Consider the following 15,258-nt stretch of genomic DNA (forward strand, 5'->3'; position numbering starts at 1 on the left):
GCTGAGAAATACAGAGCAGATATATGGAAAAAAAATATATATAAAATATCAGCTTATTAATTGGTCTTCAGTGAGAAACATTTTCAAAAATAAAGTAATTTGTCAAGTATATGTTAAGTTAACGTAGCTATGGACGATTGACTTCTCCAGCCAAGTAAAACAGATGGTTGAGTTTCTTTCTTTATAATTATGTATGAATAATGCAATGCATGGCAGTAGGTGAATCTTACTACTGTGAAAGATGTAATCTGCATTGTAATTCAAATAATTTTAGTAAATTCACATCCTGGTTGGTGTTATTTTCCTAGCCTCTTGGCAAAAGCTCTGCCAATTGGCTTTTTTTTTTCAAAGATGATGAAAATGTTTATTAAAATTAATTAATTTTGTTTTGATTTTTTTATGTGTTTTTAATAGGATCCAGATTCTGATTTTGTTTTTTATTTTAATTTTTTTAATACACAAAAGTATAAATTTACTATATTATACTTATTTATTATATTTTCAATTCTTAATATTATAATTAATTATGGGTATTTTATGGTATTTTGAATGTTTCATCATTCACTATCTATGTCTTTTGAGAAAAGATGGCATTTCATTAAATCCAAAAGAACATTACATAACCACAAGATGTGGTGTTGTTAGAAAACTGCCATCTTCAACTGGCGAGCTACCTGGTGCCTCAATGGCAGAGATTTTAAACCTTGAAAACATTTTGTGGGCAAAAGCAAGGTGAACTTCGAACGGGGATTATCCCACCCTTCGGATTTTTGAATGGGTTTCATGTTCCCCCAATAGGTCTGGCGGGGGGCTTGAGTGGGTTTAGTTGTATGATACGGTAACTTGTGATATTGTTGCTTTATCCAAAAATTTGATTGATTGTTGGCTGCAGACTCCTCTTAATGGCACTCGTGTCCGTGCCTCTTGGATTTACGGAAATCCATACAAAGACAAGAAAGAAGAGTTTTGGCATGGTCTGGAAGGGCAAGCTACTGATGCTCCTTGGTTCTGAGGCGAAGACTTGAACGAAATCATGTGGCGGCTTAGAGTTGTCTCGCTCGAGGCCCAAGAAAATTAATCAGGTAACGTTTTCAGAGAATATTATCAAAGAATGAAAACAAGAAAACGAATTTGCATTTTCAGGAAATGAAAATACGTCTGATAGATTATGTTTACACCATAGTGAACCGAGCAGACCCAGCATCAAAGTGACTAGCACCAAGGCAGCCACGCCTTCTCCCCTGCCGAAGGAAGACACACTTCCGAGGTGCCAGACACCTGCCGAAGCTCCCAACTGCCAAACCTAAACCCCAGGACACGTGTCGCCACCACGACGACTTACACAAAGTCCCACATTGGAACTTTGTGCAAAACTCCTACTTTCACCTCCCTATAAATAGGGAACAGTACCCAAGTAAAAAGGATAACTATTCTCCCACTTTTACTGTTACTCTGTCAGACTTACCACTTGTAACTGACTTAAGCATCGGAGAGCCTTCGGTCGGCACCACACCAGTGTCCGAAGCTTAACCATTGCTTCTACCACTTTGTCTTCTGCAAGTCTCCCACCAACCTATTTCACCAAGGGCCTCAGCCCTCTTCCCTGCTGAAGACCCCGCATACCTCATCACTAAGTTATATTGGCCGGGCCATTTTGAGCATCAACAGTTTGGCGCCGTCTGTGGGAATGCGACACTTGAATCCCCTCTTTCTCTATTAGCCCAGCTGGCTCCTTCACCCATCAGGCCCTGTCGCCTCTCTTTCACCCCACACTCTGCTATGCCGACCGAGGATAGCCGCGATACCCAGCACCATGCCCCCCGCGATAGTACTTCTCGAAGGAAATCTTCGGGAGATGCCACTATCCAGGCAAAAGTGGAGCGCCTCCGCGACAGTATTACTAAAATATCGGAGAAATACGAGCATCTTCATTGCCGGAATGCTGAGCTAGAGCATGACTATCGTGCTCTGAAGCGGAACCAAGAGAGGACTCGCGCCCAGGATGCCCAACAAGACCTCACCCAGAACGTTGGGCATACTCAGCCGAACCAGCCAGTACATTCCAGCCACAGTGCCCCAGCCCAATCTAGGCTTCGCAAAGGTAAAGACCACCTTCATCCAGAGGTAACCCAGTCACGACTACTTTGCGTTCCCCCACCGAAGGACCGGCCCCATGAACCAGTCAGGATCTACCAAGATTGCAGGGATCGCATCTCAGACCGTCAGCCAGGACCGATCCCTATCCCTGTCAACCTTGAGGACCCACGGGTGACACACCTGGGCCCTTCGCCAGGCCACGTCCGCATACCCGAAGGGGAAGGTGTAGGGGACTCGGATAGTTGGGAATTCTATAATGTGGAGACCTGGCCAACTTATCACACTGAGGCGCTGGAAGATTGGGAACATTCCCCAGCCCCTGTCTACCCCGTCCCCAGGCCTTTGGCACCTGAAATTCTTCCTCATGCTGACCCGGCCATGAGGCTTCTCTTTGAAAAGGTCCGGCGTCTGGAGAGCGAACAACATCGCAGCCATTAACCCCTCTGGGCAAAACCACGACCGGGACCCTTTACTGAACGTATCCTCCACTACCACTAGGAGAAAGATATCCAGCCGCTCCGCATCGCTTTCTACACTGGCACGGAGGACCCTCTCACCCATATCCACTCTTTCCAGTCTGCCCTTGGGTGCAAAGGCCTCACTGATGAAGGCATGTGCCTCCTCTTCCCTTCCACCCTCAGCGGCGCGGCCCTGAATTGGTTCTATAGACTCCACCCCCGCACAATCAACTCATTCGATAGTCTCAAGCAGACTGATCGCCTATACTCTGCCGACGACTTGTATATGCTTCGGCAGGCTGAGGACGAACCCCTTCGGGAATATGCAGCTCGGTTCAGTCACGAGTACTCCCGCTGCCCAGACACTGACGACAGCACTGCCTTCGGCCCTTTTAAGAGAGGCCTCCGCGAGTCCAACTTTCGCTACCTGGTTCATAGCAACAGTTGGAACACATATACAGAGCTAATGAAACAGGCAGCGATCCATGCTAAGGCTGAATACTTCAATTCCAAGCGTGGCCCAGCCAACCTGGCGCGCAACACTTTCGCCGATCCTCCACCTGCTTCAGCACCTACTTCAGGCCCACCTCAGCATTCTACCCCTGCCCCGAGTACCCAGGGTAACCAACAACAAAAACGGAAGGATATCTACCAGCATCCCTTCAGCAATAACAAACGCGGCAGACATGGCAACCACTACCATTCTAGCGGAGGCAACCCTCCCAAGACTGGTGATCGGGCACCACTTCCCTTCACACCCAGGCCCAGGTTCGAGGTTTTTACTACCCTCAACACCATTTATGAGAACGTTCTGGTGCGTGAAGCCCCTATCATCCCTAAGTCACCCCCCGAAGAACATCCAGCAAGCTTATGCCAAACACGGGGGTCTTCTGCCGCTTTCATCAATTCAGCGGCCATGACACTGAATCTTGTGTTGCGTTGCGCAACATAATTGAAGGGCTCATCCGTGAGGGGAAGCTGGACAACTATGTACACAACATACCACCCCCACCTAACCCTCACCAACGACAGATCAACATGATCTCCACCATCAGTAGAGGTCCTACCCTGGCTGGCACCTTCAACAACTCCATCAAACATTATGTCCGCTCCACCTATGCGCACCAGGTCTTCAGCACCGAGCAAGGACGCTTGCCGAAGACCCAAAGGTCTGGCTGGGCCCCCATTACCTTCTGCGAGGAGGAGGAGCGTGGTGTTATCCTCCCCCATGATGACCCACTCATTATCCGTGTTGACATTTCTAACTTTGACATTAGGCGTATCCTGGTGGACACTGGCAGCTCGGTCAGTGTGATGTTTGCTAACGCCTTCAATGAACTTCAGGTCCCGTCTCACCTACTTGGCCGAAGCATCACACCCTTTGTGAGCTTCTCGGGTGATTTGGTCCAGCCCATTGGCAGCATTCATCTCCCTATATCAATTGGGGCCGCACCCCAGCGGACGACGATCACTACCCCCTTCCTTATTGTTGATTGTCCCACGACCTACAACGTCATCCTCGGCCGCCCAGCCTTGGCCCAAATGAGGGCTTTTATTTCCACGCATATGCTGCTGCTGAAGTTCCCTACACCTAATGGCGCAGGCACGGTGAGCTGCGACCAACTCAGCTCCCGAAGCTGCTATGCTTCAGCAGTCAAATCCACCAATCGCCAGCATAGGAGTGAGGCCCTCGCAGTAACCATGGCTCCCGCCCCTCCTCAAGCTGGCACAGAACCACCTGAGGACCCAAGGGAGGAGTCTATGACACAGCAGGCCGGACCTGTGGAAGACCTGGAGCTGGTTACCCTTCATGACGACATCCCAGATCGACAAGTCCGGATCGGCACCTCTATCTCGCCAGAGCTTCGCTCTGACCTAGTCGCCTTCCTCCGCCTCAACTCCGAAGTCTTCGCATGATCCTATAATGACATGCCTGGCATATCACCAAACATCATATCCCATAGACTTAGCGTCAATCTTGCCGTCCGACCAGTCCGACAGAAGCTTTGCGCCTATGATCCCGAACGCTATGAGGCCATGAAGGCGGAGGTGGATTGATTGAGTAGTATCGGATACATCAGGGAGGTTGACTATCCTACATGGCTGGCCAATGTCGTGATGGTCCGTAAACCAAGGAAGGGCTAGCACATGTGTGTCGATTACACCAACCTTAATCGGGCCTACCCAAAGGACAGCTTCCCCTTACCCCGCATTGACCAACTCGTCGACGCCACAGCTGGCCACGCCCTCCTTAGCTTCATGGATGCTTATTCAGGCTACAACCAGATCTTCATGCACCCCGAAGATCAGGCCCACACCTCTTTTATTACGGACCGCGACCTCTACTGCTATAAGGTGATGCCCTTTGGCCTCAAGAACGTCGGGGCTACTTATCAACGACTGGTGAACCACCTATTCGCCCTACTGATTGGCAATACCATGGAGGTATATGTCGATGACATGCTAGTCAAGAGTCGCACAGCTGACAAACACATCCCCAACCTCTCTGCCATCTTCACCATCCTGAAACAGTACAAAATGAGGCTTAACCCTACCAAATGTGCATTCGGGGTGGCTTCCGGCAAATTCCTTGGTTTCATGATCAGCCAGAGGGGTATTGAGGCCAATCCAGAAAAGATCCAGGCCATCTTAGACATGACAATACGTAAGACGGTCAAGGATATCTAAAGCCTTACAGGGCGTGTCGCAGCCCTGACCAGATTTATCTTCAAAGCCACTAACCGCTGCGCCCCATTCTCTAAGGCCCTTAAAGGCACCGTGCGAAACATCACCTGGACTGCTGAATGCGACACGGCTTTCAGCGACCTCAATGAGTATATGGGCCGGGCCCCTTTATTGTCAACCCCTGAGCACGGAGACATCCTCGTGATTTATCTCTCCGTCTCAGCTTCGGCTGTTAGCTCTGTGCTCATCCGATCAAAAGATAACGCAGAACACCCAGTGCATTATGTTAGTAAAGCGTTGCAAGATGCCGAAGTTCGGTACCCAGACATCGAAAAATTGGCGTTCGCCCTGGTCGTCTCGGCTAGACGCCTCCGACCATATTTCCAAGCTCACACCATCCATTTCTTAACCAACCAACTGCTCCGACAAGTGTTGCAGAAACCAGAAACTTCTGGGAGGCTGGTTAAGTGGGCCGTTGAACTGGGCGAGTTTGATATTCATTACAAACCCCGCCCGGCTATAAGGGGACAGGCCGTTGCTGACTTCTTATCCGAATTCACGGAGCCCCAAGCTTCAGCAGCTACCCAGCTCATAACCGAACCCAATCTCCCTCTGAGCTAGGACCAAACCGCCAGCAAAAGCACTTTTGACCTGACCCAGCCCCTATGGACCTTATTCGTGGATGGCTCTTCTAATGCCCAGGGGTGTGGGGCTGGCCTAGTTCTCGTCTCCCCAGACAAGGTTGCCCTCGAGTACGCCATCCGTTTCAAATTCCAAGCCTCCAATAATGAGGCCGAATATGAAGCACTCTTAGCTGGACTTCGACTAGCCAAAGAGATGAACGCCAAAAAAATTCAGATATTCAGCGACTCACAGCTCATTGTCCACCAGGTCAACCAGGACTTCACGGCCAAGGATGCCTCTATGACGGCTTACCTCCAGCATGCTCGGCACTTGCTGGCAACCTTTCACGCCCACTCTATCAAATAGGTGCCACGCTCTGAGAATAGCCATGCCGATGCATTGGCCAGGTTGGCATCAGCCTTGGAGCAGGGCATAGGTCGCCACATCCACATAGAATTCTTGGACCAGCCCAGCACACAAGCCCCACTCATCAGCATCATTGATCACAGCCCTACATGGATGGACCCCATCCTCCAGTTTTTGTAGAACCAAATACTACCGGCTAATTCGACCGAGGCACGACGCGGTCGCCATCGCTCTGCCCGATACCTGATCATTAACGGCTCCTTATACAAGCGGGGTTTCAGCCTTCCTTACCTCCGATCCTGACCCCAGAGGAGGGTCATTATGTTCTCCGAGAAATCCATGAAGGCATCTGCGGCAACCACTCGGGCGCACGCTCACTGGCCCATAAGGCAATCCGCCAAGGATACTTCTGGCCTTCACTCCACACTGACGCCCAGGCCTTCACCCAGAAGTGCGACAAGTGTCAGAGATTTACCAACATTCCACAACTCCCGGCAAAACCATTGACTGCCATGATCAGTCCTTGGCCATTTGCCCAATGGGGACTGGATCTCATTGCGGCCCGCATCACCAAGTGGGCTGAGGCCAAGGCCTTGGCCACCATCACTGCGGCCCGCATCGAAACCTTTGTGTGGCAAAGTATTGTATGTCGCTTCGGCATCCCCAACTCCATCGTCACAGACAATGGCCGGCAATTTGACAATGCCAAATTCAAACAATTTTGTTCTAACCTCAAAATTCGTCTGTGCTTCGCCTCCCCAGCCCATTCTCAGTCCAATGGCCAGGTCGAGGCCGTGAACAAAATTATCAAGAAGACCCTCAAGACAAAACTTGAAAAAGCTAAGGGCTGCTGCTGGTCCTACCGCACCACCTTCCGCACATCCACCGGTGAGACGCCGTTCTCCCTATCATTTGGAACCGAGGCCGTGGCACCGGTAGAGATTGGCCAGTCCACATACCGAAACTCCACTTACGATGCCAAGGCCAATGACGAGCAGTTAGCCCTAAACCTCGACTTCATTGACGAGCTCCGTGACCAATCAAGCATGCGCAATGTCGTGTACAAACAACACATCGCCAAATACTACGACTCCCGAGTCAAGCCCCGGGCTTTCAAAATGGAGGATTGGGTCATGCGCAAGGTTTCCTTAGCTACCAAAAATCCTACCGAAGGTACCCTCGACCCTACATGGGAGGGTCCTTATGAGATTATCAAAATCTGCCGCCCTGGCACTTATCAGCTTCGCGATCCCACAGGCAAGACGCTGCCTCATCCCTGGAACGCTGATCACCTCAAGTACTACTACAAGTAAACATATCTAGACCCTAGGACAATACTTTGGTCCTAGCATTTATTCTAAGGTAGAAGTAAACATATCTAGACCCTAGAACTCTTGTACCTTCTGCCTTTCGGCACATATTTAAATGAAACGCCTGACTCTGGCTCATTTTCATGCATTCACATGGCTATTATTTTACTAGCACAATTGATATCACATAACAAGTCTCATATCATAAATCAAAAAAACCTTGCTCCACGCAAGGCAAATTGTTCATACACAACAAAAATAAACAACCTTGCTCCACGCAAGGCAAAGTGTTCTAATACAACAGCTAAGAGTACATCAGCTAGAATACAAAGAAGGCAACGCCTTCAAGACTTGGTAGAAGGGGCATCCTCAGTGGCCGGCTCCGCCTCTGGTGTCGGGACACTAGCATCAGCAGGAGGACTCTGTGCAGGAGGCTCGCCACTCGTATCAAAGTTAATCTCAACCGAGGGGTTGAACCTAACCAACCTATCTTCCCAGCGAAGCTGCTCATCCACTAGTCAGTCCATGATGTAACTCTTCAGCTCCTCTGAGGTTCGGAAGGACTTGATCGCTTCGACTCGGGCAGCAGCCACCTCCTCCTCGCCTTCGACCTCTTCAGCTCCTCCACCTCCTTGGCCAGGGCAGCCTTTTGCAACAGCAGGGTGTTCTTCTCTCGGATAGCCTCCTGCGCCTCCGCCATCTTGCTCTTGGCCAGCTCATCACGCCTCTTTAGCCTCTGGATCTCTTTATCTGCCTTGGCCATGCTGACATACATCTCGCCAAAGGCCTGCAAAACAAAGCAACATTAGTCAATCCAAACATGAATCATCCAAAAATATTTTTCACAAAAGAAGACCAAAACTTACATAGGCAGAGGTGAGGATCGTCTTTTGGGCCCAGTCTATGAAGGAATAGTCTGGGGTCCTCGCCAGAGCCTCAGGATCACTCTTCACGCCTTCCAAGAAGACGTTCACCAAGGGCACCTCCTGCCGGTGCATAGCTAGGTTCACCTCCTTCTTCTGCTGGCGTAGCCTGTCGAAGTCCACCTTCTCCACCCCTTCAGCAAATACATCATCCATGCCGAAGGGGAGCTTCGGCGGTGCCTGCAGATCGAAAAGTGGAAGTCTCGGCCCCGACCCCATCACATGCTGATGAGCCTCCTCCAAGGCTTTCCTCTTTCCCAGCACGTCAGCAACCCGACTCTCATCATCATCTCTGGGGCGTTTTCCAGCACCTTTTTCTGCCTTCTTGGCCCTAGACTCCCTGAGCCGCTTCTGCATCTCAGCCTCATCAATATCCACTGCCACCTTCGTGCTCCCTCTTATAATACCAGCCACTGTCAACAAACAAAACAATTACATTAGTCACAACCACAAAAGGCTCAGCACACAACTAATAAAGGTGACCTAGGTACTTACTTTCTTGAAGGAGTCCGGACTCCAACAAATTCTTCTGAGTGACTAGGTTCCCGCACTTACGCTCGGTCTCCGACAGCTGCGCCCTCACCCACTCAACCTCGTCTTCCTGCTCCTTCGAGATAGGGCCCCACTTCACTGAACTTGCACCAAAGGTTAGATACTACTTAGCCATTTACACTGGCACAGACACAATAGAGAACCAAGAACAAGAGCTAAAGCAAAATACTATCAAACATCAAACAGTCTTAAGGGATGGGGTCAAGGACCTATAGACTGGAAGTGGGTAGGAATGTGTTGGACAACGCTCTTTCCTGGCAGACTCTCCCAGTCCCCCATAAGCCATGCACCACCTGTTCCTCCTGGACTTTTGCGTAGTTGGCTTGTGCCTAATAAAATAGCCCCTCTCTTTCGCATTTTGGCAATTAGCCTGTACCCAGCCAAAATTCCCCTGCTGCTTCGAAACCGAATACAAGTACATAAACTGCTCAAATGTTGGCTCCCTCAACCCAGCCAACCACCAAGCGATGTACATCCGATGAAGAAGAATCCAAAAGTTGGGATTTTACTGCCCCGGTGCATACCCCAACTTAGCCAACATCATCTGCACCCACAGATGAAAGGGTAGTCTGAAGCCGTGCAGATACATATCCGTAAAAATCATCACGGAGCCATCTGAAGGATATCTGATTACATCCGCCGCAGTGGGTAACCTCAAGCCCACGTAGGTTGGAACACAAAAGTCTGTCCGCAGCTGGGCCAATTTGGCTTCTGTAAGCGTATTCCGCCTCGGCAACGGCACATGCAAGGAGGATCGAACCACAACAACAGAAAAATTTGGCAAATCTTCATGTTTGTTCATACCAAGCAAGCATTCAACATGTTCATACAAATGTTCAACGTGTTCATCATATTCAAGCTCATATTCAACGTGTTCTTCCTAGCCTTCAACATGTTCATGCAAAGCAAGACATTTCAATTCAAAAGTTCAAGCAAAATGAGGTCTAACCTTGTTCGTACCACCATGTAGCAGTCGCCGGAAATCACCTCAACCACAAGCACCACCACAAAACTGTCGCCGGAAATCTCTTCTCCTCCTCCTCAATTTCTCACAATTTCTCTCCTCAACTCAAGTGTGGTGCCTTCACCACTCCAAGTTCCTATTTATAAGCCAACCAAGGATACCCACGCCTCGATTCACGAGCAAACCCTAGTACCCTTTCATCTTCCCTCTTAAATCCCTTGTACCTACACATATTTTGAAATTCAAAATCCAAAAACAAACGGCGAAGAGATTAAAAAAAAAAACAAGAAATTCAAACGGGGTCATCATCCACCCTCGTCCAAAGTATACCCAAGCCCGACTCATGGCTTCACTCTCACGGCCTAGCCCACCTTCTACAACACACTAGACCTCCCAAAAGATTTGACCCATGAGCAAACACAAAAATTCGGAATCACAAAAAAAATTTAACCTTACCCAAGCCCAGGGCGACGAGCTCCACCTCCTTGCCGATTGCCTAGCCAACAAACAACCCGGCTCTTGATCCCTAATTTAACTGGACCCTACTGCAACATCAAACAAATATACACCGGAATTCAACAACCCATCGAAATTGGGTTCAAGTCCAAATAAACCCTTGCCAAACGGCAAGGATTGAGAAAAACAAATATGGGCAACTCTTAAAGCTCAGCAAGGCCCACAAAATTTTTTGGGATCACGAACATACTTGCAAACGGAGAAGGATATCACACCCCTCCCAAACCCTAGGACACTTCCGGAAGGCTCTAGGTCCGGCCCAAGTCCAGCTCCTTTCTTGACCTCGGTCTCGGCCCAAACAACACACTCTCCACACCCTTGCTGATCGGCAAGGGTTGAGCAGCAGCTCCTAAACGGTCCTCGCACTCAAGCCTTGACGTTCCGAAGGTCTAGCACCTCGGACAGCACTTGCCGATCGGCAAGCACACAATCCAGCTGCTCCGAAAAACAAGATGGCCCTACCGAACACCTTCGGACAGCCTCCCGATCAGACCCTTGCTGCCGCCTTGCCGAAGCCTTGCCTAACCAGCTGCGCCGCCTTGCCCAAGCAGTCCCGCCGAATGACCAACTCCAGCCTTGAAGAAGGAACCTAAACCCTTGCGGAAACCACGGGCCACAATAAACTTTGCAAAACCTTCCCAATCCACCCTTGCCGAACGGCAAGGGTTGAGCAAATCCAATTGGGATCTTCGCAAACGCCTCTATATCAACTCCTCACCGAAGCCACGGACCCTTGCCAAAGACACTCCAACACTCGAAGAGACTTGAGACCTCACGAAACCAATGTGCCTCGAAGCCTAGCCCCAAACTCACACCGACCCTACACAGCTGCCGAAGGCCAGCAATTTTTTGAAATTCAACTTGAAGCCGCCAGCTGCCTAGTCCTTTTCGGTCCTAAACCCTTGCCGAACGGTATGTCTCATAAGGCCATGCTTTTCTATCTAAAAAACCCTAGCTCCACATTGGGCCACTACCCCAAGCCCATGTCTTATAAATCACCCTTTGCCGAAACTACCTAGGGCCACGGCTAAGCCCATCTTGGTTCCTTGCCGAAGCAACTTCGCCCCCCCCAAAAAAAAAGGGGCTAGGCCCTTGCCGAACGGCAAGGACCATGGAAGAAATGGAGAACCCCCAAAATTTTCCAAAGACCCGGCCCCTCGAAGGTCTAGCTCCCGAAGCTCAAAAAACAAAAAAACAAAAAAAAAGGCTAGATCCTTGCCGAACGGCAAGGGCCATGGAAGAAATGGAGAGTCTCCAAAATTTTCAAAAGACCCGGCCCCCTCGAAGGTCTAGCTCCCGAAGCTCAAAAAAAAAAAAAAAAAAAAGAGGCTAGACCCTTGCCGAACGGCAAGGGCCATGGAAGAAATGGAGTCTCCAAAATTTTCAACAGACCCGGCCCCTCGAAGGCCTAGCTCCCAAAAAATTAAAATAAAATATTAAAAAAAAAACCCCCTACGGACCCAGCTCCCATCCTATATGCAACATGCCCAAGTACCCAGGTACCCAACTACCAACAGTTCTAGAGGCTTACACAGCTTATATCACACATTCCATGTGTTGACGCAACTCCTAGCTTGCCAACTTGGGCGACTAGGGAGTGCCCTACGGCTCCCAATGAAGCTGGAATGCTCGGTTACAATTATAAAAACTCACAAGTTCCCAACCCAGAAGTTACTTCTCGACTGTGAACTTGGGGGACTACTGTTTACACCATAGTGAACCGAGCAGACCCAGCATCAAAGTGACTAGCACCAAGGCAGCCACGCCTTCTAACCTGCCGAAGGAAGACACACTTCCGAGGTGCCAGACACCTGCCGAAGCTCCAAACTGCCAAACCTAAACCCCAGGACACGTTTCGCCACCACGACGACTTACACAAAGTCCCACATTGGAACTTTGTGCAAAACTCCTACTTTCACCTCTCTATAAATAGAGAACAGTACCAAGTAAAAAAGGTAACTATTCTCCCACTTTTACTGTTACTCTGTCAGACTTACCACTTGTAACTGACTTAGGCATCGGAGAGCCTTCGGTCGGCACCACACCGGTGTCCGAAGCTTAACGATTGCTTCTACCACTTTGTCTTCTGCAGGTCTCCCACCAACCTATTTCACCAAGGGCCTCAGCCCTCTTCCCTACTGAAGACCCCGCATACCTCATCACTAAGTTGGACTCAATATTGGCCGGGGCATTTTGAGCATCAACAGATTAATTAGAAAATATTTTCAGAAAACAAAAACAATGAAAATGTGTCTAGTCGTACACTTTGAAATAATAATATGTAAGTTATTTTTAGGAACAAGTTTCCCATGAGAATGAAAACCTCAACAAATTTACAGAGATGCTGTGATCTCTCAGAATTGTTAGAATAGCTCTTGGATGATTCATAATCAAGCAGAATAGGTACTGTAGTGCTGCTCATGGTCAGCAATCTTCAATCCAGCCACTTCCAACCCCGTCCAGACTGAAGAGATCTTAATTATGCCCATCCAAGAAGCCTCTACATGGCTAAAATAGATTAAAGCTCTGTCAATCTCAACATTGCTATTGATTTCCAGTTGAACCTCATCAGTTGAAGATGCTGACGTTTGAATCCAGCACAGATACATCCAGTCCAGACTGAGTCACAGGCAACAATCCAAGCAGAAATCGAAGCCCAATGTTCTGTTGTCCTTTTTAGACGTGGCAGTTCCCTTTTGTTTTAAATTGTGTAATTGGCAATTCTCTTTAAAACAATTTGATTTATTTTCAATATTCATTTTGGCCAGAACTACTAGTTTTTATTGTGAGAAATTGTGAAGTCCTCACAAGTCTGAGGCAAGAAAAGAACTTACTTGGGAGATATTCCTCACCCAAATTCACAATCACTTGTTTAAAGTCAGTAACTTGGGACTCAAGTTATCTATTTTTCATAAGTCTGTTAGGGTTTTAATTGCTAACAGTGACATGCTCGCACACTAAAGAAAGTTGACTTGTTAACCACAAATTGGTTTTAAGCAAATGAGGAAATTTACCTTACCATCATAGGAACTAAATCAAAACGGGTGAACAATTTGTTCTAAATCAATATCTTTCATTTGTAGGAAAAATATGAGCATACATTGATTGGTTATCAATTTTAATTTCGCAATTGTTATAATTAAGTTTTAAGATCCTGCTTTGTTATAGTTTGTGTTTTGGACTCTGACTTTCAGGGTTACGCCATGATAAGGGAACAATTGCTTAGTTTGTAAGTTATGGTCCACCGACTATGACCTTGTGAAATTCCTTATTCATTTTAACTTCTTAACCCTTTTTTAGTTCGCGAAAAAAGATTTGATGAGAAATTTTTCTATGTCTTGATGAGAAATTTTTCTGTCTGTTTTCAAGGGATGAAATTAGAAGATTTTTTTTCCCATGTTTGATAATGCTAGGAAAGTAGTCAAGAAATATCACTTTTATTTCATTTCCCATATTTGGTTTGCGTAGGAATGTAAAATACACTTTGTCTAATTTTCCAATTATATCCATATAATTTCACAAGTGTCAATTTGTGACTAAGCCACATTAGTAGGTAAGGAGGAGTTCCTCCTTATGGACAAGGAGGGAAGCATTATCCTTTCCGATGTGCCAGATAACCATTTTTGATGCCTAGACTTACCAAATATGGGAAAATAATTGATTTTCCATCCCCGAGTAGGGATGGCAACGGGTTGGGTAGAGGCCTGGTATGACAATACCATCCCCATCCCAGCTCTCCATCCCTCCCCCGTACCCGAATCTATCCCCGTTTAATAGGTTTCGGGGAATCCCCCTCCCCGTCCCCATCGGGGGACTATCCTCCATACCCGGCCTGAATCCCGGATTTTTTTTTTTTTTTTGCATTAAAAAATATTTATAATATATTTTAACATTAAGTTTCATATTAAATTTTCATTCAACATATCCAAATTAACTATAAAGTTCATCTCAACTATTCAAAATCATATAAATCTGAAGTTCCAGAGAAGATTAGGAATAATTAGGAGATGAAGGTTAACTTAGGGTTAAATATAAATATTAAAATTATTTATTTATTTAAGTATAAACATATATATATATTCGGGTCGGGTTCGAGAATGGGGACGCCAATACCATCCCCTCCCTATATCCGTCGGGAATTTTTCAAATTCGGGGATCCCCATACCGATTCCCGTTTAGCTCCGAAATTTCCCCCCTTTAGGGTCGGGGACCTGCCCCCGCGGGGATTTTTGTCATCCCTATCCCCAAGCCTCATTTCCTGTGAACCAAACACCACTTTAGAAATATGAATTAAAGTTGTCTATCAAGCTGTGGATGATCAAGCTATTATATATGTTATGGACTTCATAATGGGTGGAACTCTATAAGATATTTTCATCTATAAAAGGCTGGGTTCATGCTCTCACATAAGGCTGCCCATTCAGTTTAGCTCCATTAAGAAATGTAGAGGGTAAAAGATGCATATGTTAGTTGAATCGGTCTAGTTGAATTCGTGTACGTGAGTTTCCTCCTCTCCTTCTAAATTTTGGAAAAAAATAATAATAAAAAAATAAGCCATTCCATTTTCCTTGATTCATAGGTACTATTATTGTTCGTTACAAATACATAGGTATAATATCTTAGGGAGCTGGTCAGCAATATAATAAACATTTTACAAATAACAGTATTGTTGAAAAATACAAGACCTTTACTTAGGAAGTGGGCTTTTGAACACTCCCCCGCGCAGCCCATTAGAAAATCACAATGAAAAATTATAGTGCGTG

At 47.3% G+C, this 15,258-nt stretch overlaps 1 protein-coding gene across 1 annotated transcript; it reads left to right on the plus strand.

Annotated features, from left to right (window-relative positions):
- The first annotated feature begins 2,841 nt into the window (after positions 1 to 2,841).
- LOC117629133 lies at positions 2,842 to 4,472 on the plus strand. Its single transcript, XM_034361670.1, has 2 exons — positions 2,842 to 3,323; positions 3,467 to 4,472. Exons 1-2 carry the CDS (start codon positions 2,842 to 2,844, stop codon positions 4,470 to 4,472), a joined length of 1,488 nt encoding a protein of 495 aa, XP_034217561.1.
- Positions 4,473 to 15,258: the final 10,786 nt, after the last annotated feature.

The sequence above is a fragment of the Prunus dulcis genome, chromosome 1 (genome assembly GCF_902201215.1).
Source record: "Prunus dulcis chromosome 1, ALMONDv2, whole genome shotgun sequence".
NCBI classification, from domain to species: domain Eukaryota; kingdom Viridiplantae; phylum Streptophyta; class Magnoliopsida; order Rosales; family Rosaceae; genus Prunus; species Prunus dulcis.

Excerpts from the sequence above, each read along its gene's own strand:
- LOC117629133 (XM_034361670.1), top strand. The coding sequence starts at position 2,842 with ATGCTTCGGCAGGCTGAGGACGAACCCCTTCGGGAATATGCAGCTCGG. Across the intron at positions 3,324-3,466 it reads CCCTTCACACCCAGGCCCAG|CGGCCATGACACTGAATCTT; the intron begins GTTCGAGGTTTT and ends TCATCAATTCAG.